The sequence below is a fragment of the Rhinolophus hipposideros genome, assembly GCF_964194185.1.
Source record: "Rhinolophus hipposideros genome assembly, chromosome: 9".
Taxonomy (NCBI): domain Eukaryota; kingdom Metazoa; phylum Chordata; class Mammalia; order Chiroptera; family Rhinolophidae; genus Rhinolophus; species Rhinolophus hipposideros.
The window spans coordinates 88,139,353-88,166,636 of NC_138055.1; the positions used below are offsets into that span (position 1 = coordinate 88,139,353).

The window sequence follows — 27,284 nt, forward strand, 5'->3', positions numbered from 1 at the left end:
AGCAGGAGGGTAGTCTTAGTTGCAGAGACCTCGAGACTGTGTCCCCAGCTATCAAGTACGTGTTCTCTGGCTTATGTATTCTGTAGGGTTACCCACACATTGTTCTTCATTTGAGAATCTCTTAGGGAGCTGGTTGTAATAACCTCTTCACCCTTGTATGACACTGAGGCTATAAAATTACAGAGCAAACAGTTCTTGCAAATTCTCCATCCCATTTGAACCTCACAAACCACCCTGCAAGGGAGACAAAGCTGGACCTACATCAGCTCCATTATACAGAGAAGGAAGCTGAGGCCCGAGAGGTCATGTGACTTGCCCAGGGTCACACTGCTGTAGGTGACAGCTGGTATTCACACCCAGATCTTCTAACCTGCTGACTAGTACTGTTCTGTTTGTTCACTGATTCTTGTCATAAGGACTGGGGGAGTCCTCATTTCAGGGGTCAAACTGCAATTTAAAAACAGGGCTAAGGAAAAACATAGCAAAGGGTGATACCCATCTACAGGCAGAAACTTTCAAGACTCTGTGCATGTATAAATGCAGAGAATAAGGAGAAAGCCAAACTACCTACCACGGTTATGAATGGAGCCCTGACTAATCCATATAACGCATGTTGGCACTTGCAAATAAAGTGAAAAATAGAGTCATGTACTTAGGAAAACATATCTCAGGGCATAAAGACTAGGAATTCTTAATGCTAGGATTTTGAGTTCTACCTACAGCACCATGCACATGATGCTATGGTTAGCAATCTAACCCTAAGTTTGGTCCAGAAGAGTTGCCTGCATTCGTTTACCCTCACACAACAAATGCATTGACGTAAAAGAAGAAGCCAGTGGTCGTCCAGAGGCCATAGGCCAGCCCTTGTCTCACTACAGACCCCCTGCCTCAAAGGCAAGGAGCTGGAGGACCGGGAGAAAAGTGTGGTCCCCCAGAGGGCTCCCCAAGCAATTTGGTATGTTGGTGGTGACAGCCAGTGAGGTTCTCTCGACCCAGGATCCTGCCAGGATCGGAGAACACTGGCCCTGCTGCCCCCTGGGATCGCCGGTCAGGGAAGTTTCCCTCATTCTTAGCTTCAACCAAAGACCACCAAGCTGAAGGAAGTTACTAGAAGCCCAAACTAGAACTGCTCAGAGAAAAGTAAAACATCTGTACCCACTCTAAACATCTCTCTCCACTTTCTAGTTTTTGTGTATGTGTGTTTTTCAAGATTTTTATTGGGGAAGGGGAACAGGACTTTATTGGGGAACAGTGTGTACTTCCAGGACTGTTTTTCCAAGTCGAGTTGTTGTCCTTTCAATCCTAGCTGTGGAGGGTGCCGTTCAGCTTCAGGTTGTTGTCCTTTCAGTCTTAGTTGTGGAGGGCGCAGCTCAGCTCCAGGTCCAGTTGCCACTACCAGTCGCAGGGGGCGCAGCCCACCATCCCCTGTGGGAGTCAAACCGACAACCTTGTGGTTGAGAGGACGTGCTCCAACCAACTGAGCCATCCGGGAGCTCAGCTCAGCTCAAGGTGCCGTGTTCAATCTTAGTTGAAGGGGGTGGAGTCCACCAACCCTTGCGGGACTTGAGGAGTTGAACTGGCAGCCTTGTGTTTGAGAGCCCACTGGCCCATGTGGGAACTGGCGGCCTTCGGAGTTAGGAGCATGGAGCTCCAACTGCCTGAGCCACTGGGCCGGCCTTCTACTTTCTAGTTTTGTGCCTCGGTTTCCTCTTCTGTAAAAAGGGTAATAATCCCCTCATGGGATTATTTTAAGCATTAAATTAATTAATGCACATAGCTCAGTGCCTAGTTACATTTAGTAACTCACCATTATTGTTGTTATTGTGATTATATTAACCAATCAAAATCTTGTTGGTGGCTGCGGAGACAGGAGACCAGGTCCCTGCCCTGACACTAATCGGCAGTGTGACTTCTCCCACCCCCCAGGCTCGGCTCCCTCAGTTCTCCAAGGGGCCAAGCTAAGGATCCTTTGGCTCCTTCCAGCTGTTCCATTCAGAGGGTCTGAGGAAGCCCTACTTTTCTGACTGCTTAGAGGGGCTGTCCACCCACCAGCCAAGTAGAAATTAAATCAGCGGGAGATGAGGACAAAGAAGGACAAGGAAGTCTGTCTGGGGGAAGGAGCCACATGGTGTGGGACTGCAACCAGGTTTCCTTAGGAGCCTAAATTAAATTATCAATTAAACCACTTAGACTGTTGTTTCCTTGCCAGCTATTTGTGACCATCATGCAGCAGGACTTTTGTTGGCCAAGAACCCAGAGTTGGAAACTAGCACTTCTTTAACTGAAGGGGTGGGGTGAGGGTGGGTCTGGTTTTGTTTTTATTTTAGAATCACCAAGCTCCCCAGGAGGCCCCCCACACACAAACCCCAGGTATGGCGTGCTCTTACCTTAGAGAGTGGAGAATCAGGGGACCCCCAACCTGAGCTCTTGCTCACTGGAGCAGACAGAGAAAAGAGGCTGGTGAGGTCCCAAGAGTAGAGCATATAGGAAAGGGGAAAAATCACAACTATGTGGGGGCCAGTCTGATTTCTCAGCCTTTCTGCAGCCCAGGCCACTGAGCTCAGCCATACCTCCCTCCTTTTCTGCCTGTCCTCAGGGACCAGGTTAAATGCCCCTCTCTCTCCCTTACCCCCCCATCCCAATCTGGCAGAATTAATCCTACTTCCTCTGCTGCCATCAGGCTTTAGAGGTTATCTATATGCCTGTGCCCCACCCCCACAGTTGTTGCGAGCTCCTTAATGACAAACTCCACTGGTTTTAAGTACAGCTGGCACAAAGTGGGGACTCAGTGCATTTTGTTGAATGAGTGAAAGATGTGGGTGGCCCAGAGCCAACAGTACCTCATATTTATGTGCAGTGTGTACGGTCAGGTCCCAAGCACTCCTCGCCTGCCCCCTGCCACCCATCACCATGAAAGGACCAGCTGTACCCCCACCCACCCCCCAGTGTATTTCACTCTGCTCCTGCACGCTCACCCTGGTGAGCCCTGCCCTGCTCACCAGCACGTCTGGCCAGCCAGCTGGGCTCTTTCTGCATGTCCCTCATCTTCTCTGCACTTTGAGACTCATTCAGTTCACTTGGGGGTGGGGGGAGTAGCAGAGACAATAATGCCCCAGTCCCACAGCCCATGACTCTACGCATCCAACCCGGATGAAAGTCCCCCAGATCCATCACTGCAGCATCAAGGCGCCTGCGGTGGCTTTGCTGAGCTGTCCTATGGCGTGAGTCCTCACTGTGCCCTTAGCAGCCCCGGGCTGCTGGCGGCCCTGAATCCCAGCTTTGTTCTGCAGTCAGAACCTTGGCCTGGAGGGACCGGCAGCCTGAGGCTGCATTACCAGGCTGTCTGAGAAGTCTTTGGCATTTCAACAGGAACTGCCCTAAATGTGGATTTGTGTGAGAGGAGCCTACCCTGGTGTTCCACCCCTACCCCACTCAGTTATGTCTACTCAGATGCTCAGATGCTGATTCAAAGTGTGGTCCCGAGACCCCCCAGTCTTGACAGCATCTGGGAGTAGCGCCCCAGTTTGCCTGGAATTATCCGGGTTTGGCACTGGAAGTCCCGTATTCAGAGAAATCCCTCAGTCCTGGGCAAATCAGATGGTTGGTCGCCCTGCCTAGGAATAAGTTCTCCAGGATCCTACCTCAAACCTAATGAATCTGAAACCCTCGCGGGAGGGGGGGCAGGTTTTAACCAGCCCTCCAGGTAAGTCTGATGCTTGTCTGACAGAACCATCCCCTACCTTACAGATGGGAATCGAACACCCAGAGAAGGGAAATAACTTGCCCAAGTGCAAGGAGCAGTTAAGGGGCAGAGCCAGGAGAGGGCGCTGTGCCCACCGTGCAGCCCCGCTCAGTCAGCACTCAGAGCAGACTCCCCAAAGTCCCTCAGTTAGCCTGTCAGAAGAAAGAAAAAGTACTGAAAAGGACCCAAACAGGTTGCTGTCATCACTGGGCACTGGGGTCAGGCAGGGAAGGTGGGGAGGTCGCCTTCAGAGAGATGGGGTCCCGCTGACCCTGGAGCACTGGCCTGGCAGCAGGGAGCTGGCACTTCAGATTCAGGCCTCAGGGGAGCACAGGCCCAGAGGAAGCCGCCACCGGTCTGTTAAGAGCCAAAGAAGAGATCAGTTTGGCTGAAGCGGCACCATCACCTCTTCTTTGTACTCACAGGCTCGTCCAGGACCCATGACAAATGTTGACTACCTCCTGGGATAAGGGGTGTGTGGGGGGGTCTCTGCCTGGCCGGCTGTGGAAGAGGAAGACCCCCACTGTCTTCCTCTTGCCCCTTAGGGACACTTCCTCCATTGGTTCAGGAAGTCCAACTCCCCATCCTCTGGACAGAACTGGACAGAAATAGAACCCACTTAGGAAAGTCAGTGTGTATCCCAGAAATCATAAGACACTCCCCAGAGCTCAATGAAAAGGGGAAATTATCTGGAGCCCTGGTTCCTCCGTTCACTGGCGGGAGAGGCACGGCCAGCCAGGCTGCCTGTGTTTGCTTTCCTCCCCTCCAGTGGCGGCTTTGGCCAGCCCACCCCTACCCCCTCTGCCCGCCCCCCGCCCCCATGCATTACTCTCTAAGCACAGGGATACACAGGGATACACAGGGCCCCTCCGGAGTCACGTGGGCAGTGTCACTGCTTCACCCTCCTCAGCCCTCTGCACCCATCCCTGGTATCAGGTGGTAGAAGTGCACGGGCGATGGGATCTTTTCCAGGAACTAAGCTGTGAAAGTCTCCCTTCTTTACAACGCGCGGAAAGACTCTAGCCGAGGCCTGCCTTTGCCTAACTGCTCCCCTTGCCTTCTCCTTTGAAAATACCCGCTCCAGGTCGCCATTTCCTGCCCTCTCCCTAATCCCTAACCCACTGCCATCCTCTAAGGACGCTGCTCTGACCAGGTAGGCCCTTGCTGGTCCTCACGTGACTGGGATCTCTGGGCAGCATGGGGCACTGGGCACTGCCCCCTCCTCCCGGCATTGTGACACTCGCGCCCCTGCTCTTCTTCTGTCCCCTCCTTTGTGTCAGTCTCCTGCACGGCTTCCTCTTCTTCCTCCTTCGAGTCTTTGCTCTGCTGCCTCTTCATTGTATACACTGCCTGCCTGTCAGTGTTGGTCCCCTGCTCTCTGTGCTCGCTGCCACTGGCTGGTTCAGACCTCACCGTCTCTTTCTTAAACTTTAGCACCAACACCCTAACTGGTCTCCAGGCAGCCAGTCGGCCCACTCTTTTCCTGCGCCTGCCAGACGACTCTGAAATGCATGTCTCGTCAAGGGACTGCCTGCCTCTCTGAATGCCTTTCCTGCATCCCCTTCAGGACATGAATCCAAATTCCTGAGCTTCGCCGCTCTTGACCTGACCCCCACTTTTCTGTACACCTTCAGCTCTCACCCCTCCATTCACACTCTCACCAGTGGGCCCCAGAGTGCAGACAGAAAATCTACTTAGCATTCCTATTCCTAATTATTTTTATTTTTTTTTAAAGCAAAATTAAGCTTTGACGATATTTACTGTATAGATTGACAATAGTGCACACATAAAATTTGTAAATAAATACACACATAATATGGGATGTGCTTAAAACAGTTCAGTGATGGAGTGTGTGGTTAACAGAGGTCAGTGGCCACTGCCTAACCTCGCCTTCTGGCCTTACTGCCCCATCTGCAGTGCCCTGCATGGCATACCTCTTACCCATGGCTCCCTTTACCATAGGAGGGCAAAGGTAGCTGGGGTAACAAAATAGTCAATATACACCTTAAAGAAGCTACAAGTTTGTTGTTCCTCATATAAACTAAGTCTGGAGGTGAGCAGCCCAGGAATAGAATGGCAGCTTCAAAATCATCTGAAATCTAGGCTCTTCAAACTGATTTCTCTGCTCTTTTCAACTCATGATTTACAGCTCATTGCTCAAAACTGCTGCTTCATTGCCAGCCATTACTTCAATATTCCAACCTGCAGGAGAAAGAAAAGGGGGAAGAGAAATATCCTCACTTTAAGGATATTTCCGGTTATTAGAAATAAAGAACAACATTTATTACTGACAAAGGGCTCAACTCACCAGGATGATATCACAATTCCAAATCTGTATGGACTCCATAAAATAGTTGCAAAGTGTATGAAACAAAAGTGCACAAAATTAAAGGAAGGATAGACAAATTCCTGGTCATAGTGGGAGTCTATAATATACCTTTTTCAATAGACAATAAAACAAGAAGACACAAAATCAGTAAGGATATAGGTGTGAAAAGTACAGTTAACAATTTTAACCTAATTGACACATAGAGAATTCTGCACCCTACAATGAAAGGAATAACATTCTTTTCAAACATGAAACATACACCAAAAAAAAAGATACCTCAAAGAAGCTGCATGTACACTTCTGCTTACATGCCATTAGCCTGCACCTAGCAAGAAGGGATGCTGGGAAATGTCATCAGCTCCGGGTGGCTAAGTCTCTACCTAAAACTGAGACATTCTAGTCTTAAGGCAGAAGAGGAAAACAAACATGAGGGAAACCAGCGGTGTCTGTCCCTTCCTTCCTCCCTTCCTGTGGCAGCTCTGGTCCTGAGAGTGGGTAAGACTTTGAGGGGAGTCAGAAGCTCCTCATTCTAGTCTGGCTTTGCCACTTCTTGCTATATGACTTTGGGCAGTTTATTTGACCTGTCTAAGCCTCAATTTCCTTATCTTGCCCAATGGGAATAACCCTACTTCATAGAGCTGTTAGAAAGATGGAACAAGATATAACACGTCTTATGCCTGGGACGTAAGTGCTCAATAAATGTTAGCGGCACTGAGAGATTAAGTAACTTGGCAAAGGTCACACAGCTGGGAAATGACAAAGCTGGCTTTCAGATCCAGGCATCTGGTCCCAAGCTGGTACTGACACTTCTTTGGGGCCTCTGCCACCCCCAGCACAGGGTCCCACATACAATGGGGGGTGCGGTGAGGGAAAGAGCACTGAACAATGGGGATAGGAAACTGCCACTGCCAATTAGCCTGTGACTTCAGAGAGGTCATTTAAAAAATGTATGTCTTAACTCAGGCGTGTATTAATTTCCTCATTCCTTCTGCAAAAGTTTGAATTAAAGGGAGCCCAAAGGTTTCCCCTAACCCTGACATTCTGTGGTTATAGCTCTTCTACCACTAATGGGTGGAATTTTACCATTGGAAATGTGTTTCTTTTTGTTAAATCCTGTCTTATTCCTGAACTCTTTTTTAAAAAAATACAGTTTTCCTTTAGAAGGCCTGACCTCTTGGTTTGTAGGTCTAGAGAAGGTTCTGTGGCATGAGTCCTGCGTTTGGAGGGGAGAGGCAGGAGAAGGGAGGAGAGAGAATGCAGACGGGAGAGGCTGGGCCCCAGACAGCCAATTTTACTAATGATTCACAGTGGCCTAGAGGACCTCTTGCGAGGGCCTCCTGCAGAATGACCATGTAACAGCTCCCATTCTAATCGCCTGGAATTTTTATAGGATTTTCTCTCCCTCCTTTTGTATTTTTGTCCACCACCCTGAGTCTCAGACTAAATCGGAGAAAAATGGGTTTTGTCTTTTTTTAATGAGAAGACTAAAAGTCTTAAATTACTTTCTCCAAGGTCTGCAAATAGAAATCCCAGATAAGACAGTCACCTTTCTTTTCTCCCTTCCTCTCTCCCTGTCCCACGAGCTTCAAGGAAAAGGCAGAGCAGTCGCTCAGGAGGAAGTGATCTGGGCTCGACCCAGCACCAGCCCAGGAGAAGGAGTGGGCCACGGCGGGGAGGCCTGGGGAGAGGTGGGAAGTGAGGGAGAAAGAGGTGGGGATAAGCCACACAATGCCTCACTGCTTATGATTCTAGAATAAAAGAGACGCCCTAAAGGGGGACGATGTCTTAAGGAGCCACTCAACTGTGAGTGTGTGTGCAGGGGCCAGGGGCCAGGGAGCTCGAGGAGAAGAGAAAACCACACAGGCGCTTCAGACTTACTGGGGAGCAAACGGGCCTTCCGGGCACAGTGATCTTTCTCCACCTTTGTCACCCGTTGTTGTCACAGTTCCCAGAGAGACCATGAACGGGCATCAGGGCAAGGAGAAGGAGCATGGTTCTGGGACAAAGACTAGGAACTTTAGGGCTGGAGTCATGGGTCTAATCCCTGCTACACGTAATAATAATAGCTAGCATTTATTGAGCATTTAGTATGTGCCACGGGTTATGCTAAATATCTCGCAGATTATCATATTTGATCCTCAGAACAAGCCTGCAATGTAGGCATCATTATTATCCCCATTTGCAGATGAGGAATAGGATTTGTTCTAAGCCTCACACGTCTTATGAAAAATCCGGGTTTGGTCCCGGGGAGTCAGACTCCAGAGCTTTTGTACATCTTCCTGCCAATCCACTAGGCCTGCCAACCTGCTTCCCCATTTGGAAAGTCAAGGTGCAGGGGCAGCTGGGGTGGACTGGGTGATTATCAAGGTCCTTTCAGCAAGGATGCTGTGATTTGAGCTCATGCATCACCCTTGTGTGCAGAGGTCCTGTCCAAATGATGCAGAGTGCAGGGTTCTAATGCCGTGTGTGTGTGTGTGTGTGTGTGTGTGTGTGTGTGTGTGTGTGTGTGTGTGTAGGACAAGTAAACTTGTGTCCTCACACCTGATGAGACGGGAGGAGAATAAGACACAACAAAGCCAATGCAAAGTCTTTAGGAAGACTTGTAGGTTAGACCTGTGTCAAAGGACAAAACCAACATCCCGAAGTCTTGAAAATCCTGCCCAACTCCCCTCCATTGTCAACAGCCTTTGCATTCCTTGCTCTTTGCTCCAGGTTGCACACCCACAACCTTACATCCACCTGGCAAGATAGGCTAGTAAGCCCTTTGGAGGGCACTTTGCCAAGGAGCTCTGGCTCTGGAAAGGGCAGGGTGGTTCTCCGTGGACCCTCCAGACCAGCACATGTATCTTCTTGGCAGGCCCAGCGACCATGGCCCATGACAAGGTCGAGCAGGATGACTGGCTGATCCTCTACCTGAAGTACTTACTCTTTGTCTTCAACTTCTTCTTCTGGGTAAGTGAATTCTGCACACACATACCCCTCCACAGCACCGAATGAGTCAGGCCACTTTTGCTTTTTATGAGTCACCACTTTGAGGTTGATTTCTTCCAAATCAAAGACCACCCATGGGCAAATTCTGCCTACTTTAGAGCAAATGTGTACATTTGCTACTCAGGGGAAAGGAAGGAATCCAGTCTGCAGGTTGGCATGGAGTCCATACCACATGGCATCTGAATAGAGGATGTATAAACGTAACAATGAGCTTTGTGTTCCCATCGGCTGTACAAAGGGTCCAGCTCTTTCTTCCCTGCTAACTTGTTGCACCAGAGCCTTATGGGAAATGTGACACCTGAAATAATTGCTTGTTTTCCACTGAAGCCCATTTGCCTTTCGAGGTTCACATTCTCAGGCCCAGCAGAGAAACAGGAGTCCTGGGGGCCGGGGGCTGCCTCTGCATGTGATGGGAATGGTCTCTACAGCGACTCCCCTTAGGGAACACCCTGAGGTCTTCCAGGAGCAGTGGAATCTGTCCACTTGAGGCAATTATCAGAATACTGTTAGCTCCCCAAAATAGCCAGTGACTGGAATATGTGTATTCTGTATTAGAGTCTCAGTAAATTTGGAGAGGCAGAGTACTCAGAGGACATGCTTTGCAGTCCGCCAGCCCTGGGCGGTGCTGGTACAGCGGTGTGGTCTTGGACACTTCGCTATTCCTGGCTTAGTCTGTTTCCCCAGCTACAAAACGAGGATCCTTTCTAACCTCTTGGGGTTTGTTCAAAACAAGACAACTGTCCCAAAATGGAGTTGCTTATGCTAAGCCCCACGTCACCAAACTGAGACTTAATTACAGTTTTGGCTCTCCCAGAGATGGAGTCCAAAACCAGTCAGCCAGGAGTCATCTGAGCAGCACTAGTTAGACCACCTGCCTGAAAGATCCCTGCTATCCCCAAAGAAAGGTAACCGTGTAACGACCAGCCCCCCTTTTATTTTGCCTGGTGTAACTTCCTTGTTCTGGTTCTCTTCTGCCTACAAAAGTCTTTCATTTTGTACAGCTCCTCAGAGCTCCTTTCTATCTGCTAGATTAGATGCTGCCTGATTTGAATCTATGAGGTGTGATCAAACGATACAGTGAACGTTTAAATTAAAAACAATATTACAGTAAAAGACATATTGCCATTAATCCCCTCAAAATCCTCCCCCTCGCTTGAAAACACTCACTCCATTGTTCTTGCCACTTTCTGAAGCACCTGGAAGTCCTCTTTTGTGAGTGTCTTTAGTTGCGCTGTCGTGGCTGCCTCATGTCCTGAATCTCTGACTTTGGGGAAAAGCCAGAAGTCACACGGTGCCAGATCTGGTGAATAATGTGGCCGAGGACACACTGTAATGTTTTTATTTGACAGAAATTGCCGTACACCAGAAGCGATGTGTGACACGGAGCCTTTCTGCTGTGATCATAAAATACAGTGAATGCTGATGCCGAGTGCCATCCAACGGAAAGGCAGGCGTCTTCCATATGGGAAGTGGCACATCACACCTTAGTAACAGTGTGTGACAAGTTTCAGCTTCTTCCATGCAGTCAGTCAGGTGTGAGCTACAGTTGGGAGAAGGTGTGTTATAAAGTGTGCCGTAAATCATCCTCTGTCATGACAATGCTCTGTGTCACACATCACTTCTGGTATAAGGCAGTTTCTGTCAAATAAAAACATTATGTGTGTCCTCATCCACCTTATTCACTGGATCTGGTACCGTGTGACTTCTGGCTCTTCCCCAAAGTCAAAATGATTCAGGACATCGAGGCAGCCACAACAGCGCAACTAAAGACACTCACAAAAGAGGACTTCCAGACCTGCTTCAGAAAGTGGCAAGAACAATGGGATAAGTATATTTGAAGTGACCGGGGGTGTTTTGAGGGGGATTAATGGCAATATGTCTTTCACTGTAATAATTTCCCCCCCTTTTTTCACCTCCCCCCCACTCCGGTTCAAGCCGTTGTTTCTCAGTCTAGTTGTGTAGGACACAGCTCCCTGGCCCATGCTGGTGTTAGGAGCCTTGTGCTCCCCCGGCTGAGGTAAGCGGTCGCCAGTTGTCGGTTGGCCGCTCACGGCAGCTCTCGCCAGCTGCCGGCCACTCACGCTGGCCACCAGCCGCTCATGGCAGCACACGGTAGCCCATGACAGCGCTCAGCAGCCCATAGCAGCTCACAGCAGCTCACGCCAACCTCCGGCTGCTCACGGCAGCCCAGCTCCAGGGAGAGCCGTTGTTCACAATCTTAGCTGTAGAGGGCGCAGCTCACTGGCCCATGTGGGAATCGAACTGGCGACCTTGGCGTTAGGAGCACAGCGCTCCAACCACCTGAGCCACCGGGCCAGCCCATAATTATTATTATTATTTTTTTAATATATATAAGCATTTACTGCGTTGTTTGATCACACCTCGTATTTTGCTCAAATAAACTCTTAAAATGTTTCATGTGCCTCAGTTTATCTTTCAATAGTTCATTTAACAGATCTCCTGAAATGATATATGTTAAGCTCAGTCTCTGCACACAGAAGGCATTCAATAAATGCAATATTTTGCATATACTTGATATAAAAGGCCTGAAAATACCAAATCAACCTGCTGCTGAGGCAGAGCTGAGATGCCTGTTGACAGACTCTTAGAAGATCTCAGAAAGGCAAAGCCATTTTCAGGGTCTTCCGATACGATTAATGAAATTGCTTAAGATTGGAAAGGATCATGGTGTAGTAGTTTCGGATTGTTGGACACAGCAAGGCAAGGGTTCCAAAGAGTCGTGGAGAGTAGACAGCCGTTTGAGGCTATGAAAAAGTTGAATAATTCGATGTTTGTTTAAATGTTTCTTGGAATGATCCTGAAATGAATAATAAACTTATTTTATTTGCAACTTTTATCTTTCTGGGTAAGAGTTTCCTGGAATAGTGAAGTTGCGTTGATGAAGACAGTGGAATAACAGAGCCATGTTGATGTGATCAGCAAGCTGGGGGTGTAGATAGTTTCGATTCTCAGACACAAATCCAATAGGGTGCTTAGGATTCTCGCTGAGTGAGGGTTATGTTCTTCCTGATCATAAAAGTCTTATGTATCCACTACAGGTAATCTCTAAGATACTGAAAAATATAAATAAGAAAATAAAAATTGCCCATACCCCACTGTATTAAGTTCATAGGGCTGCCGTAACAAAGTACCATAAACGGGTGGCTTTAACAACAGAAATTTACTCTCTCACAACTCTGGATGCCAGAAGTCCAAAATCAAGGTGTCAGCAGGGTCGTGCTCCCTCCGAGCCTCTGGGTAGAATCTTTTCTCATCTCTTCCTGACTTCTGGTGGTGGCGGCAATTCTGAGCATTCCTTGTCTTGCAGCTGCATTGTTCCAATCTCTGCCTCTGTCATCACATGCTGTTCTTCTTGTGTCTCTGTTTCACATGGCATTTTCTTTGTCATTAGGCCCACCCTAATGACCTCCTCGTAACTTGATTACATCTGCATAGATCCGAATTTTCAAATAAGTTCACATGGTAGGACTTCAGATCTTCTGGGGGGACACAATTCAACCCATAAAACTCACCATCCCAGGAATGACCACTGTTGACATTCCCTCTAGAATTTGTCCTGCTTAGGACAAGAGATGGTGGTGATCTGCCATCTAGCACTATGGGAGTGACAGTGGAAATAGAAGTACTTGGCAAGAGTCAAGGGATTTAGGAGGTAAACATTGACAAGATTAGGTCATTAATTGGAGGGGACAGGTGTGTGGAATATGTAACTCCTAGGTTTGTATTGCAATGGGAGACCAGAAAGATGAGCTATTGGGGTCAGATGGCAGGCCAGATGGAGGCATGGTGAGTCTGAGTTGCCAGGCGACATCTGAGCAGAGATGTGTAGGCAGTGAGGTCACGGCTCTAGATCTCAGATGGGGATTGTCCCCTCCCAGACGGTAGTTACAGCCCCGGAAATGGGTGAGCACCTCCCCGGAGAGCATGGACTCTGAGAAGAGAACAGAGGCAAGAGTGAGACATGGAGCATCCCAGCTGGATGGGGAAAGTCTGGGGTCAGCAGCGATCCCCCTTTGCCCTGAACTGGGGGAGCTCCCAGGTGTGGGACTTTTAGTGCTAAGACCAGGAGGGCCCCAGGCAAGCTGGAACTCCCCCCGAGGGGAGTTGGAGGAGGAGCAGTCTGAGCAGGAGGAAGAGTACCAGGAGAAACAGTGTCACAGAAGCTGGAGATCTGGGAGGGGTCAACTGTAAAAAGGTAAAGGACACATCAAGCATTTTAAGGCCTAGAAAGTACCTATTGGGTTTGGCCACACGAGTTCATTGGTGGCTGTGGTGAGAGCACTCTCAGGACAGTGTGGGGTGGAGGTCAAGGACGTAGACACTCAGCATAGACAACACCCACTGGGCACGAGGAGAAGAGGGGAGGGCAGTAACTGGAGGGGCCTGAGGGCGGTCGTGAGGAGCTCAGCCAAAACATCTGTGGAAGGGGTGGGCAGTAGACATGGTGAGCACCCTCTGGGTCCCTTACTCTCTGAGTAGACTCACAGTCTGTCTGTTGGGTGTTTGCATTCCTTTGGGAGTGGTGAGAAGAAGGAGGTGTGGGTGGCAGTGCAGGCAGATGGGCAGCAAGCATGTTACCAGAGCAGCTACCGGTGAGGAGAGCTTCCCCATAATAGATCTCCCTGCTTCAAGTTAAAAATAACCCTGCCTGGGGCCTGCCTAGACATGGACCAGCTTCCTAGGGACCCATTCAGCCAGGCCTCATCCTCCTTCTGGGGGATGTTCAATTTCTGAAGGTCCAGGCCTCCGTCTCCAGTCTGGGGTTCCCGGCATCTGTCCCTGGACCTGCTATGATCTCCTCAGAAGTAGATATGGGCAGAGGCTGGCCCATCTCTCCCACGGCAGAGCTCAACGTCACACATTCTGCAGTGTACAAAGTCCCAGGGAATTTACCAGAATTCTCCAGGGATGGGCCTTGTCAATGAGGACCCCTTCCACAAGAGAAGGTTCCCTCCATACAACAGTACAACACCCCCTGGAGTCCAGCTGCTGGTTCTCCCCCAAGCCACTTTTATGAGACGAGTAACAGTGCAGGCGTCTGCACTGGTGAGTGCTGCCCCAGCCCCGCGTGGTTCCCACCCTTTCGCCTTCCTCACAGAATTGTAATGCAGGGCGATGGGGAGGAGCCTTAGTGCCAGTCTGCTGCTCACATGACCACCACTGCGCAGACGCAGACAGTGAGCCTAGACAGCAGAGGCGGTTGCCCTGGATCATGATTGGGGTGAGCCCTCCAGCTGCCTTTCTCCCCAGAACAGTGTTCCTTCGCCACGCTCTATGACCATCCAGCACAGAGAGGCTAGGAAGCCCAGGGCTTCCCTGCACTGGTTATGATGCCTAGCATTTGTGAGGCACTGCTGGACTATCTCATGTGATCCCACATCAACCCTCATGGTCAGTGTCACTACCATCCTCATTTTACACACAGGGAACAGTTCAGAATCTTGTCCAGGGTATTATAGTGATGATAAGCAAAGCTGTCAACTGACAAACCAGGTATTCTGGTCACTAACAATGACAGCTGAAAAGTACATTCTGCAGTGTTTACTAAGCACATACTAAGTGCCAAGCACTATTCTAGGCACTTGGAATACACCAGTGGACCAAGTTCCCAGCGTTCATGGGGCTTACTGCTGGAGGCCTCCCCTCTGCTTGGCCTCCCACTTGTTTCATCCTATTTAATCCTCTCAGCACCCCAACATGTGAACAGCTTGACTAGAGCCCCATCTTACACAGTGGAAAGCAATTTGTCCCAAGTCCCAGAGCTGGAGCCCAGCTCTCTCCAACCCCTAAGCCTGTGTGCTTGGCTGCCAGGCTCTGTTTCTTTCGGTTCCAAGTCCCAGACTTTTCTGCAGTGTCTTTGGGGGCACACATGGATGAGTGAGGCAGCAGAGCATGCTGGGAGGACTGGGGCTCCAGTTCGGGTTCAAATTAAGACCCCAGCATTTATTTGCCATGGGACATTCATGGCCTGAATCGTGACCCCTCAGAATTCATATATGCAAATCCTAACCCATTCACAAATCCAATGTGACTATATTTGGAGATAGGGCTTTAGGAGGTAATGAAGGTTAAATGAGGTCATAAAGGTGGGGTCCTAATCCAATAGGATTGGTGGCCTTACAAGTAGAGGAAGAGAGACCTTTCTCTCTCTAAGCAGGGAAGGCCATGGGAGGACAGGCTGAGCAGGCAGCCGTCTGTCCACAAGGAAGAGGCTCTTCAACAAAACTGAATCAGCCAGCACCTTATCTTGGGGCTTCCAGCCTCCAGCACTGTGAGAATTAGAAATAAATTGCTATTGTTTAAGTCACCCAGCTGTGGTATTTTATTATGGCAACCCGAGCAGACTAAAACATTAGGCAAATCACTTAATCTCACGAAGCCTCACTGTTTTCATACGTTTAATAGGAATGTCAATATCTGTAAGAATTAAAGATGAATATTTAGAAAAACATTTAGCATCGTTTCTGGCACGTACTTGGTGAATAGCTTGGTGATTAGACTGGGGGTGTGCCTCGTCTCCACAGCTTTCTCTGTCTGTAGCGCTGGCTTTAAGACTTTGAGGATCCTGACGTGTGTGAGAAATACATAGAAGCCTCAGAAGTGCTTACGTGAAGCATTGTTCATGAAACTGAGCTTACCCTCACTGTGTGCGATGCACTCTGACGTTTTCTATTTTGTGGTATTTATTTTGTGTTTTTTAGTGCAGGTTACAAACTACCACATGATTTCACAGCCCTGATGGGTTGCGTTCCAAAGTTTGAAAACCCCAGAGCAGTAGGATGGTACAAGCAGTCGTCACCGCCACCCCATGTGGGCAGGACTCAGGTGCTGGTGACCACGTACCAAGCCAGGTGGTCTTGATGAGACTTTAAACCAAGTTTAAATCCACCAGCTGCCATTGTAGCATTTTACACTCCAAATTCATTCTCATAACCACTCTGTAATGATCTTCATTCCCACTTTGTAGATGATAAGACTGACGCTCAGATAATTGGCAAAGTTCTACGTCAGTTCTGCATTTTTGACTGAAAATCTGGTGTTTTTCCCATCTCCACAGACACTGACTCATAATCACAGCCTTAGACCCACTGTCCTGATGCTTACTTGGAATCCAAAATGTCTCCCAGGTTCAAGGTTAGGATATTCTGATAGTGGGGGCATTCAGAGATGCAGAGTCTGAAAAATATAAACAAGACTTAAGCAGTGTCACAATAGGAGACCCACATGTTGTACTGAGGCTCTACCCCACCTCTGGCCCCCTGTTCCCAGGCCTGACCCCCACCCTTCACCATCACCCTCTCCCTGACTCCCATGCCACCCACCTTGCATTTCAGTGACCCCAGTATTGATCGTGACCATTTCACTGAGCAGGGGAGGGGCCCTTGCATGTAGCTCTGGGTCACAAACCAAAGTGCCAACATTCTCATGCCTCCTCATGACCCTAGAAAGAAAATGTGACGTAGGCTTTCCTATGTGGCCACCTAGGAAATGCTTTCTTCCCTCTTCCATTTCCTACACAGCTCCCTATAGCTCCCATCACCCCTGCAATGTTGTTCTCTAGTTTATTATTTTAATTAGCTGCTTGGCTGTGTTAATAATCAAAAAGTTTCCAGCCTCCCAGGAGCTATGCCAGGCTGTGGAAAACCAAGGAAGCGGCAGCTCCCTTGCTTGGAGCAGCTCCTCTGCTCCAGAAACTTCCTGCCCGGGGTGTTGGCTGATGCATCAGCGTTTCCCTTGGGGGCTAGTGGGGCTCAGTTTCCAGGAGACCCCTGGGACCCTCAGGGGACCATGGGCCAAGAAGGAGGCAGAGGTGCTGGAGGACTCGTGCCTGGCCAGGGCAGGGAGGGGCCTGGAGAGCACCCACACGTGCCTCCAGGCCTCCCAGGGGAGCTGGTACAGAAGAGCCTCTGCTGGCTTCCTTCCGAGGGTAGAAAGCCCTCAGCTGGTCCACGTCCTCCCATGATCACGGCCCCTGCCTGCCTCCCCAGACATGTCTGTCATCTGAGAAAGGCCACCCATGGGCCCTGGGGGGGGGGGGTTTCTGCTGCACGCCTTCTCTGCCTCTGTTGTCAGGATCTGCGGGGGGACAGGCTTACGCTTGAGGAGGACACACAGTTGGTCTGCACAGGGCCATTGCAGATGAGGTCAGCCAAGGATGAAGCCTGTGGGGACAGCTCTGAGCTGCCCCTGCTGTACTCAGGGAGCCCAGGCCTGGCTGTGGCCCACACACCAGGTGGCTTGCTTCTGGGCAAAGGAGCTTTGCGTGGGTCAGCAGCCCAGTTGGTAAAAAGGACACTAAACCGGACGTTAGTGTTCTGAGTTTTCCTCCCCACCCTCTCTCTGGCTAGTAGGGGAATTTGTCACAGTCACCTCTCTCTCAGCCTTAGTTTCTTCATCCAGAATAGAAAGGGGGTTAGAAATGATTCTTTGCTCCCTCCTTCCCTCCCTTCCTTCCTTCCCTCTTTCCCTCCTTTCTCCTTCCATAGGGAGTTATTGGGCATTTACCCTGTGAGCACTCTGCTGGGAATGCTAAAATGAATGAGATTTCACCAAGAGGCTAAAAGGGGAGACAGACAAAGTAACACATACAACAAATATGCTGTGATGAGTGTAACCATAGAAACCTGTACAAGGCACGGAGCCGGTGGGGAGGACAGAATGATGTGCCCGGCATGGGGGCAGCGACACACAAGGCAGGTTCCCTCCAGGTTCTGAGCTGGGTCAGAAAGAGGAACAGGTCATCTTTACCTATTTCCCAGCTCAGTGAGTCCCTGTGCCCTTGTTATACAGGTAGATGGGTTTGGGGGAGCGGGGGGGGGAGTCGTGCTCTGATTTATTTTTCAGGGGCTCTTTAAAGCCAAGAGCCAAGGAAAGAATGCCTTGTGGTGGAAAGAGGCCTTTATCACGACGAGCTTGTCCTTGAAGGCTCAGCTTAAACAGGACTGGCGCCAAGGCCCCAGGAACATGGGCGAGCTGGGAGAAAGGCCTGCCCGGTGCTGGCAGCTGTTGTTCCTTAATATGGCGGTGCCCCCACGTAGGGAGTTGTGGGGGGTGAAATTCAGTCGCCCCCACCCTGTTCCCTCCTGCCAGCAGGGAGCACAGTATGCCTCTTAGGGTTACAACTCTGGGATCAGCTGAGTCTGGATTTGGGAACCAGAAGCCCTTTTTTAGCAGTGACCCAGCCAGACCCCGTCTCCGGGCCTCTTCCTGAGCCCCCACGTCTCCTTCACAAGGAGAATCACCTTGTCATTAGTCAGGGTCTTCCCAGCCAGTCACTGCAAGCAGCGTGGGGCAGGGACAGTCTCAGGCTTGGATCCCACTACTGGTCCTGAGCCTGGTCAGAGAGGTGTGCAGTGGATGCCGTTGAAAGAGAAAGCATAGTGAAGCATTAGGGTGGCATTACAAACCCGTGGGTGCTACCCAGGCCATTGCAGCGGCTTCCTGGTGACCTGAAGAGAAGTCCATTGCCCTCTGGGACTCAGCCTCCCGCTGAAATTAAAAATGGCCAGGAAGCAGGGGCGAGAATGAAAAATGTCACCCCCGGAACTCAGCCCACAGAGGCACAAAGGGCGAGGTGTTTCCCTAGCCCTCTGCACAAGCCCCATCCACAAAGCCCGGCCCCACTGCAGAGGCTACAGGCTGTATGCCGGGCTGAGTCTGAGGGGTGCAGGGGTGGTTCCCACTTCATGCTGAGAGCTGTGCTGGAGTGCAGGACACTGAGGAACTCTCTGGCCCAGGAGAGCCAGAGGCGGAAGATGAAGCAGAGAGAACAATGTGGAAAAGCTGGGGACACAAGGAGAGGAGAGCGAGCTGAGGCACAGAGACGCCATGTAACTCGTCCAAATTCACACAGCCAGTAGGGGAGCTGGGATTCAGACACTGGCAGTTGGCCTCTTCACTCTACTTTATCACCGTGGTTATTGGGCACCTGCAATGTTTTCAGCAAAAGCAAGTACTTAGTTCATAGTAACTAAAGTGCACGTGTGCAGGAAGGGAAACAGCAGAAGATGGAGCCAAAAATCAGGCTAAGGTCAGAGGCTTAGTGCTGTGGGGCTGGGCAGCTGGGGCGATTTTCCAGCCGGAATGCATGTGGTTCTGCGCATGGTCCTGCGCATGGTTCTGCACACGCAGCACAAGCCGCCTCTGGGTTGAGCAGAAGCCAGGACGCAGACACGGGGTGGGGGTGCGGGCAGCCAAAGCTGGGGCCGTCTTGGGTGTTGCGATGGAGCTCGGTGGGTGTGAGAACAGGTGAGGTTGGCATTTGAGCATCCCTGAGTGGAGAGGAGGGAGTCCACAGTGACTCTGGGGGTTTTGATCTGGGTGGGCAGTGGTACTATTGACGAGACTGACCATCGGAGGAGCATCGATGACAAGTGTGGTTGTGAATGGGGAACACACATCCAGCCCAGAAACCTTTTCAGTCCAGCATAGTGTGTGGCACCTAGAAGGCGCCCAGCGAATACTGACGTAAGTGAGCTGCACGCCACCCTGTGCTCCCCATGCCACGGGCTCTCCTCCCACTGAAGGCATAGAGCTCCCTGCCCTGGCAGGGGGTGGAGTAGTAATGGGGACTTATAGGGAGCCCCATGGCTCTGGCCCCTGCTCCCCATCCACAACCGATCCTTCCCCCAGACTGCAGCACAGAAACCCTTCAGTAGCCCGACAAAGAAAAACCCCTTTATTACTTTTCATTCTCTGCCTGCTTTCCTTCTAGTCTGCTGCCCAATGTCCATCAGGACCACACATATGTGCCTGCTCAGGCTAATCCTTCTCCCTGTAATGTCATGAGCAAGTTTTTGGCAAGGCTTCTTTTCTATAACGGGAAGTTCCTAAAATTACCTGCCCTGCCCTTCCTGTGTCCTCGCTGGTGAGAAGGCCAGCTTCACCCTCTGCAGGGTTTTCTGCCTAATCGGCTGTAGGCTATGATTTTAAAAAATGTAGTTAACATTTCACAGAAAACCAACCCAGTTTCTGTAAAGAGCCAAATACTGTTGAATCAACTCTATACAAACAGGCATTGAATTAGCTCACTGGGGTCAGATCCCTCTGCTCCCCACTCACTCCTCCTCCCACTTCCCCTTTCACTGCTCTTTCTGTGGACCTAGGCAGTCTTCACGCTGCTGGAGTGAAAGCCATGAGCCACTCGTCAGAAAGCATCTCGGTGGAGGTGTATTGGCACAAGGCTGTCCCCTAGTAGTAATGAGGACCTTTTACCCACATGAAAGGACCACAGAGGTCATCTCATCCAGCACCTTCCTTTTATAGATGAAGAAACTGAGGCTTAGAGAGGCGAAGTGTCTGGCACAGTTACCTGGTTAGTGAGGGGCACAGCCTGGGTGGGACCTGCTGACTTCGACCCTCCCAAGACACCTTTTGGTGACCCATTCTGATATTGAGCAGCTTTTCCTTTTCCTGTCCAAAGGAAAGGCTGTTTTCTACAGAGCTGGCTAAGTCCCAGGCAGGAGACTCTGAAGGACATGAACCCCTCCTGCTCCTGATGGCAGATCCCACTAAGTGCCCCTGCAGACATTAAGTTCTCCAAGCAGATGTGACACCCCAGGGGAGGGGAAGGGTCTCCATTGATTCAGACTCCCTTCCTGGTTCTTCCTGGACACCAGAACAAGTGTGGATTTGTTGTTTCATAGACCTTATTCAGGGCAGTGTGTCCCTCCAGGCCCCTCCCAAACCTTCCCCTATGGCCAGGGACCCTCGGGTCGCCCTGGCTGACCTGCAGGCTCTGCCTGTTTGCAAGATTCCAGTCCTTTCTGTGGCCGGCAAGAGTTCTGGAAGAGAGCAACACTCCTCTAGTGGGATCAGTGCCGCTCCAATCCTGGGGCGACATTTCTCAGAGCCTCACGCTCCTTCCTGGGTAGCTGCTATGTTTTCCCTCTTGCATAATCTGATTTTCAACCCTTTGGACTGAAAATTCTGCTCCTCATTACCTCACCTTCTGCCCCAAAGCTCTGACCAACACAAACACCTTAACACAGACAGGAACAAGATGGAGTTCAAGTCTTGAACAAATATCAAGAGTGCCCCCAGCATCTGCCCTCAGGGCAAGGGGCCCAAAGCTTCCAGGAAGCCCTGTGGTGCATGAGGTTCAGCACAGCACCACCTACTGGGGGAGAGGAGCAGGACACTTCGACCCTGTTACCTATGGCATCTACGTCGTGGTTCTCAACTGGGACCACCTGGGACCTTAAAATATGCATGCCTGGGTCCCACTCCCAGAGATTCCAACTGGCCTGGGGTGTGGCTGGGTTTTTCAGGGCTCCCCAGGTGACTGTGCACAGGCTGAGAAACGCTGCCTTCGAGGGGTGACAAGATGGAGGGGCCTTAGAGACTATCCACACACGGCTCCCTCATCACTGCATGGTAGATGAGGCTCCAGCCCCCAAACCTGAATGCATTACTTTATGTGGATGACCATTTTTATCTGGGCAAAGCGTCCAGAGCTTTTTATCAGATTCTTAGTGTGTTCCATGTCCCCCAACAGATTAAATGTCTTCGGTCCAGCCCAAACATACCCCTTTTAGTTGTCTCAGTTCCACTGCTCAGCTGTGAGTTTGACAAGCCTAATGGATAATTTGCAGATTTCTATAAAAAGCCTACAGCCACGAAAAATTAGGTCAACTCAATGTGGTCACATTGACTATTTTGTGCTGCTCAAAATCTCTTCCTGGCACTATCATGTGCCTTTGATTAATAAAAAATGAAAAATTTTTTACTTATTAAAAAATATTACTTAATTAATGCACTTTGTTTGGTAGGCAAAGACCTTCAAAATATAAGACCCACAGGAGAAAGTAATCAAGGGGTCCTTGGTGATTATAGGTTGGAAACCACTGGTCTAATACAACCGTCTTATTTGAGAGATGAAGAAACATAGGCCAGAGAGGATAAGCAACTATCTTTAGGTCACACTGCTAGTTATACAAAGTTGGGACCTTCACCCAAGTCTTCCAGGATGCTGTAGGGGCCAGAGAAAATGTGTGCAGGATATTTTGCTGGAAACTCTCACTTGATACAATTCCGTGGGCCCAGACTTAGGAAATTCCTCACTGGTCGTGGAGGTGGTATGGGTCAGAGACAGTTTGCACTCACAGAGAGTTTAAAAACCGATTGTAGTTCAGGATTTCATCCAAGTTAAGATACCATCAATTGTGAGATACACCACTGTTGTCTAAGGAAAAGTTCTGCCAAATATAATTGTAAGATGCCATCAATATAAGATACCATCAATATAAGATGCATGTCAATTCTAGAGATGCTAAAATGTGAGAACCAAATGTGCACCACAGAACTGAAGAAATGTCACAGATTAGCCTCTCCCATTTTGTTTGGAGTAGCACAGCTTTGAGACGGTCTTCCCCCTGGTTCTCTTACCTGCTGGAGGTGCTAAGGGGGAGAAAATGGCACTTTGAAGAAAATAGACTGTTGGAAAAGCAGAGCTCGGTAGTGGAGCAGGCCCAGCCCAATCCGTGGGATCCGAGGACAAAGTCCTAGATCGGCCCTCAGAAGACCTGGGTTTACATCTCAGTTCTGACACTTCCCAGGGCGTCATCTGGAACGTGTTCTTATTCTCTCCACGATTCAAGTTCTTCACCTGCAAAGCAGAGCTAATACGTGCTCTTGCCCCCTGCCCTGTCCTCACAGAAGTATTGCAAAGCTCAGAAGTAAAAATGGTAGTTGAGTACTGTAGGTGCCAAGTGCATATCAGTTGCTAGGAACCACCTTCCATTTGCTCAGCGGATGCCTGTGATTGCCCGGGACAGAGAACTGTGAGATAACAAGGTGGGTCACACAGACAGTCATTCTGGGGCCAATGGGGACACTTTGCAGGGACCAGCACGAGCCCCATAGGGCTTCTCTCCCTTTGGCCCCCTTGAGGGAGCATTCATCACCCATCTGAGGAAAAGGACTCATCCTTAAATGCCAGAGAGGTCAGCCTTCCTAGGAACAGATGGCAGAAATGGTCAGAGGTCCCAGGGGTCCTGCCCCCCACCCAAACTCTGGGCAGACACCCTACTATTCCCCGTGTGGCACCTTGAGGACGTATGCGCACACACTTATGCTGAGCTGAACAGTCACAGAAAGAGTTATTTAGCCTCACTGCAGAAAGAACCAAGCAGGAAGCCACCCAGCTCTATTTCTAGGTACCTTCTTAAGGACGCACCCCCTGACCTGCCAATCAGCAGTGTCCTGTCCCTGCCCCCTTCCAGGGCTGAAAGGGAATCAATTAGCAAAGAAGACATCTCCTCTCCTGCCAGTCCTCCTGCGGTCCCAGAGGGACTCCAGCAGTTGTGGGCGCATGTCCTTTCCGAGGGGCGGGCTGCATCCTGAGGGCTCATCTCGGCCGGCCCCTAATTACCCAGAAGCAGAGGTAGGCCCTCTGGCAATTCACCATACCTCTTGGGGCCTCTATTTCTTCATCTGTAGAACAAAGATGAGAAACCCGGTGGTGCGCCCCCCCACACACCTTGGGCAAACATAGGATGAACAGGGCGAGGGCAAGGGGTGGTCGGGAGTCAGGGAGAAGGCGTCCAGACACAGTGGTCTTCCCACAGTTGCAGTCGTCTTTCCTGCCTCATGGGGACAGGGGTGCACAGCCATTGTGGTGAGAAGCACGGAGTTGGGGGTCACCCCTGGATTTAGAATCTGTCCCTGCAACTCACTCAGGTGTGTGAACACGGACAGGTCGCCCAGCCTCTGCAACCCTCCTCTTCCTCATCTATAAATTGGGGACCCACACTCCTCACAGGCTCTTTGAAAGGTTAAATGAGATGAGACATAAAAAGTGCTGGGGATGCAGTTCACTACATGGTCGCTGTGGCACCCCAGCCGCCACACGTTCTGATTTGGAGCTTTCTGCAGGTGGGCGGGGCCGCCGTCCTGGCCGTGGGCGTGTGGACCCTGGTGGAGAAGAGCGGCTACCTCAGCGTCCTGGCCTCCAGCACCTTCGCTGCCTCTGCCTACATCCTCATCTTCGCAGGCGCCCTCGTCATGGTGACTGGCTTCCTGGGCTTTGGTGCCATCACCCGGGAGGACAGGAGCTGCCTCTCCACGGTGAGTGCCACCTGCCCCACTCTGCCCAGCGCTGTGGCTGGAGAAAGGGCCTGCGGTAGCCAGGCTGGGGCCCCTCCGCGCCCAGCCCAGGCTCCCAGTCAGGCTCCTGCACTGAGAACCGCATCTACAATAGTGGCCCCAGCCTGGAGCTGAGGTTTGGGAGGGCTGGCGCGGGTGGGGCCCTTGGCTCAGCTGTTTGCCATAGTCCCCGTTTTCTTAGAATCGAAGCCAGGAGGGCAGTCTCAGTCCTGGTGGCAGCTGTTAGCTCCCTTCCTCTTCCTCCTCTCCTTCTAGATGTTTTCATGGAGATTTCCAACGCTATACAAAAATGACAAGAATGTCATAATGAAGCTCCATGTCCCATCACCCAGACTCAGCAGCTATCATGTCAGAGCAGGTCCTGTTTCTGACACGTACGCAGCTCCTCCCCGACCTGACATCCCAGGCATCTCGTCGTCTATAGATATTGTAGGGTGTACCTCAAAAACATAAGGGTCTTTTTTAGAAAACATGAAATTCCATTATCACACACACAATTAATAGTCCTTCCTTAATATCGTGAAATAACCAGGCAGTTGCACATTTCCCCAACTGACCCATAAACTGTTCTTTTTCCCTAAAGTTTGTTTGAATCAGAATCTAACGTACTTAAATTGGTCACTTTGTCTCCTAGGTCTCTGTTAGTCTCTAAGCTCCCCTGTCAGTTTCTCTCTTTATTGTCCTTTGCAGTTTGTCGAAGGGGCCGGGTCATATGTCCTATACTGTCTCCCATTCTGGCTTTTCTGATTACGTCCCCGTGATGTTGACCGTGTTCTCCTGGTAGCTGCATCTAGAAGCTTGATCAGACACAGGTGTGATTGCGTGGGCAATGCTGTGGGCTGCACAGGTTCCTTGACAGACGTCTCTGGGAAGCTGGCGGTTGTCCCCTGGCTCAGTGTCAGGAGAGGAGGCCAGGGTGGACTGCAGGGCAGAAGCCAGAGTCCCGCTCGGGACTCACCTAATTCCCTTGCACCTGTGGCCAGGCAGGCTCCGCCGCCCCCTCTCCTCCTGAGGGCCACGGCCAATGTGGGCAGAGGAGGCCACACAACACCAGGACTTAGCAAGTCAGGGCCAAGGCCAGCACCGTCCAAGTCTCAAGGAGAACCCAGGCTGAGCCTGAAAGGAGTCGAGCAGCAGAAAGAAGCCCTGAAGGCTTCTCCCTACCCGGCCTCCCCTTGCCCACCACTGACTTGGCAGCCTCGGCCCTTGCACGTCCAACCAGGGAACAGGAGGCAGCGGAGGGGCCGTCCCCTGTAGCCTCTCACCAGCAGTGACCTAGTTTTTGTAGCTTTGGATACAAAAGTGCCTGTGTACAGGCTCAGCAGGATGGCTCTTTCCCTGCCTGGAAAAATGCCTTAACATCTGCTCTGAGGGATAGTCCAGAGCCAGAGCCAGCACATGGGTGGTGACACACTGGCAGAGTGAAGTGCCATAGGGGCCCCAGCACCTCTGGCTTCTGACCTGAGCTGTGTTTCCAGCAGTGGGACAGGTGTGCCCTGAGCCAGCCCCCACGCGCCCCAGCATGAGTCCTTGCCAGCCTGTTGGACTTCCAACCTCATCAGTGTTAGCCGGATGGCACAGGGGGTGACTGAGTGGGCATTTGGGGTGGCTGGGGCAGAGGTTCCGAGCTTTATGAGCACTGAGGCCCACAGGGACCGATCCTCCTGGGCCGAGAGAACCCATCCCCTACCTTACCCAGGACCCCACCTTTGCCCTGCTCAGCGCTGGTCCCTTCAGAAGTGGCACCTTCACGAGGTCTTGGGTTCCAAGCTAAGCCCTCTTGCCCACAGAGGCAGGCCGCTGAGCTGTGTGCTCGCCGGCGGCCCCTCCCATCCACCAGGTAATCTCGTGGTGGGAAGATAAGACACCTGTACGGCCCAAGAGGGAAGGCACTTGGGAGTCTTCCTTCTCACTCAGAGTCGTCTCTTTGGGTCCTAAAGAAGCCCCTAAGACCAGTGGCCCCTGCAGCACCGGGAAACAGCCCTCTGCTTTCCCCCAGGGACACAATTACAACACAAATGGGCACCACTCATGGAGAGCCACTCCCTCTATCCGGACAGCAGCAGCCCCGCAAAATCACAGGAAGCTTGACCTCTCCGTGCCCAGCACTGTTCCGAGCACTCATGTATGTGAACCCATGTAACCCTCACCGGCCTATGAGCTGTGCACTTTACAGTGAGGAAGCTGGGGTGCAGAGAGGTAAAACGGTTTGCCCCAGGTCGCACTGCGTGTGAGTGGTCAGCAGTCCGGACTCCAGGCCCGTGCTCCGACCCCCACACCACACTGCCTCCCAAAGGCATTCTTCACCCCTCCGTACGCTGAGAAAGCTGGCCTGGGAGGTGTGGGGCGCAGAAGTGGACTGCAATCTGTTAACATCACCTCCAAGTATCCGTGTCCCCTGGGGAGGCCAAACGTGACAGACAGGAGGTCACGAGGGATAGCGTGTGCAGAGGGACACACGCTCCATGTTTGTGCGTGTCAGTGCACAGCCCCTGCTGCAAGATTGGGATGGGAACGAGGGAGGGCTCCCTGCAGGGTCGAGCCAGAACGCATGGGCAGGAGACTGGGGGGCGGGCCCTAGAAGCTCCTTGCTTTACACTATGGAAATAACTGCATGTGGGCTGGGAGGGCCCATTCAGAAGGGAATTTGAGGGTCACTGGGTCCAACCGTCCATCTAAAGGTTTCCAGGCTGAAGGACACGGGATGGGTGAGAGTGTGGGTCATCCGGGTATTAATGAAGGATACCCAGCATTACTGGCTTTTGGGGAAGTCTCACATAAGAGCCGCTCCGCTTGGCAGTCTCAACGAGCAGAAGGAAAGCCTGAGATTCTGTAACTGATAGCACTCTGCTCTCTGAGCCACCGATCACAGCCTCCCCTTCCTCACTCCTTTCTTACCCGATCCATTTGCAGGACCTGTTCCATCATCTAGGCTGAGCCACTATGAAAACAGGTGTCTCCAGCCTGACAGGTGCGTGGTCGGAGGCCTGCCCGGGGGGGACCAAGCCTTGTTCCCAGGGCTGCACAGGAAAGAGTGGCCTCGGGCTTGCCTGCAGGCTGGCTGCATACCACTCGCCCCAGCTTCAGATGGTCAGC

The 27,284-nt window shown here is 51.1% G+C and overlaps 1 protein-coding gene across 7 annotated transcripts in view; it reads left to right on the forward strand.

Moving 5' to 3' along the window:
* The window catches only part of TSPAN11 (tetraspanin 11), a 71,040-nt gene that overhangs the window by 16,924 nt on the left and 26,832 nt on the right, over positions 1-27,284 (forward strand). For 6 of the 7 annotated variants that reach the window (XR_013994047.1, XM_081060466.1, XM_081060465.1 and 3 more), the window contains exons 2-3: positions 8,929-9,023; positions 23,958-24,149. Coding sequence is in view for 6 of the 7 variants with exons in the window: in XM_081060466.1 (XP_080916592.1) it covers positions 8,940-9,023; positions 23,958-24,149 (276 nt within the window). In the remaining variant the exon portion in view is untranslated. Of the gene's footprint in view, positions 1-4,722; positions 4,896-8,928; positions 9,024-23,957; positions 24,150-27,284 lie in introns of those variants that run through there. The other variant, XM_081060464.1, reaches the window with a different exon arrangement.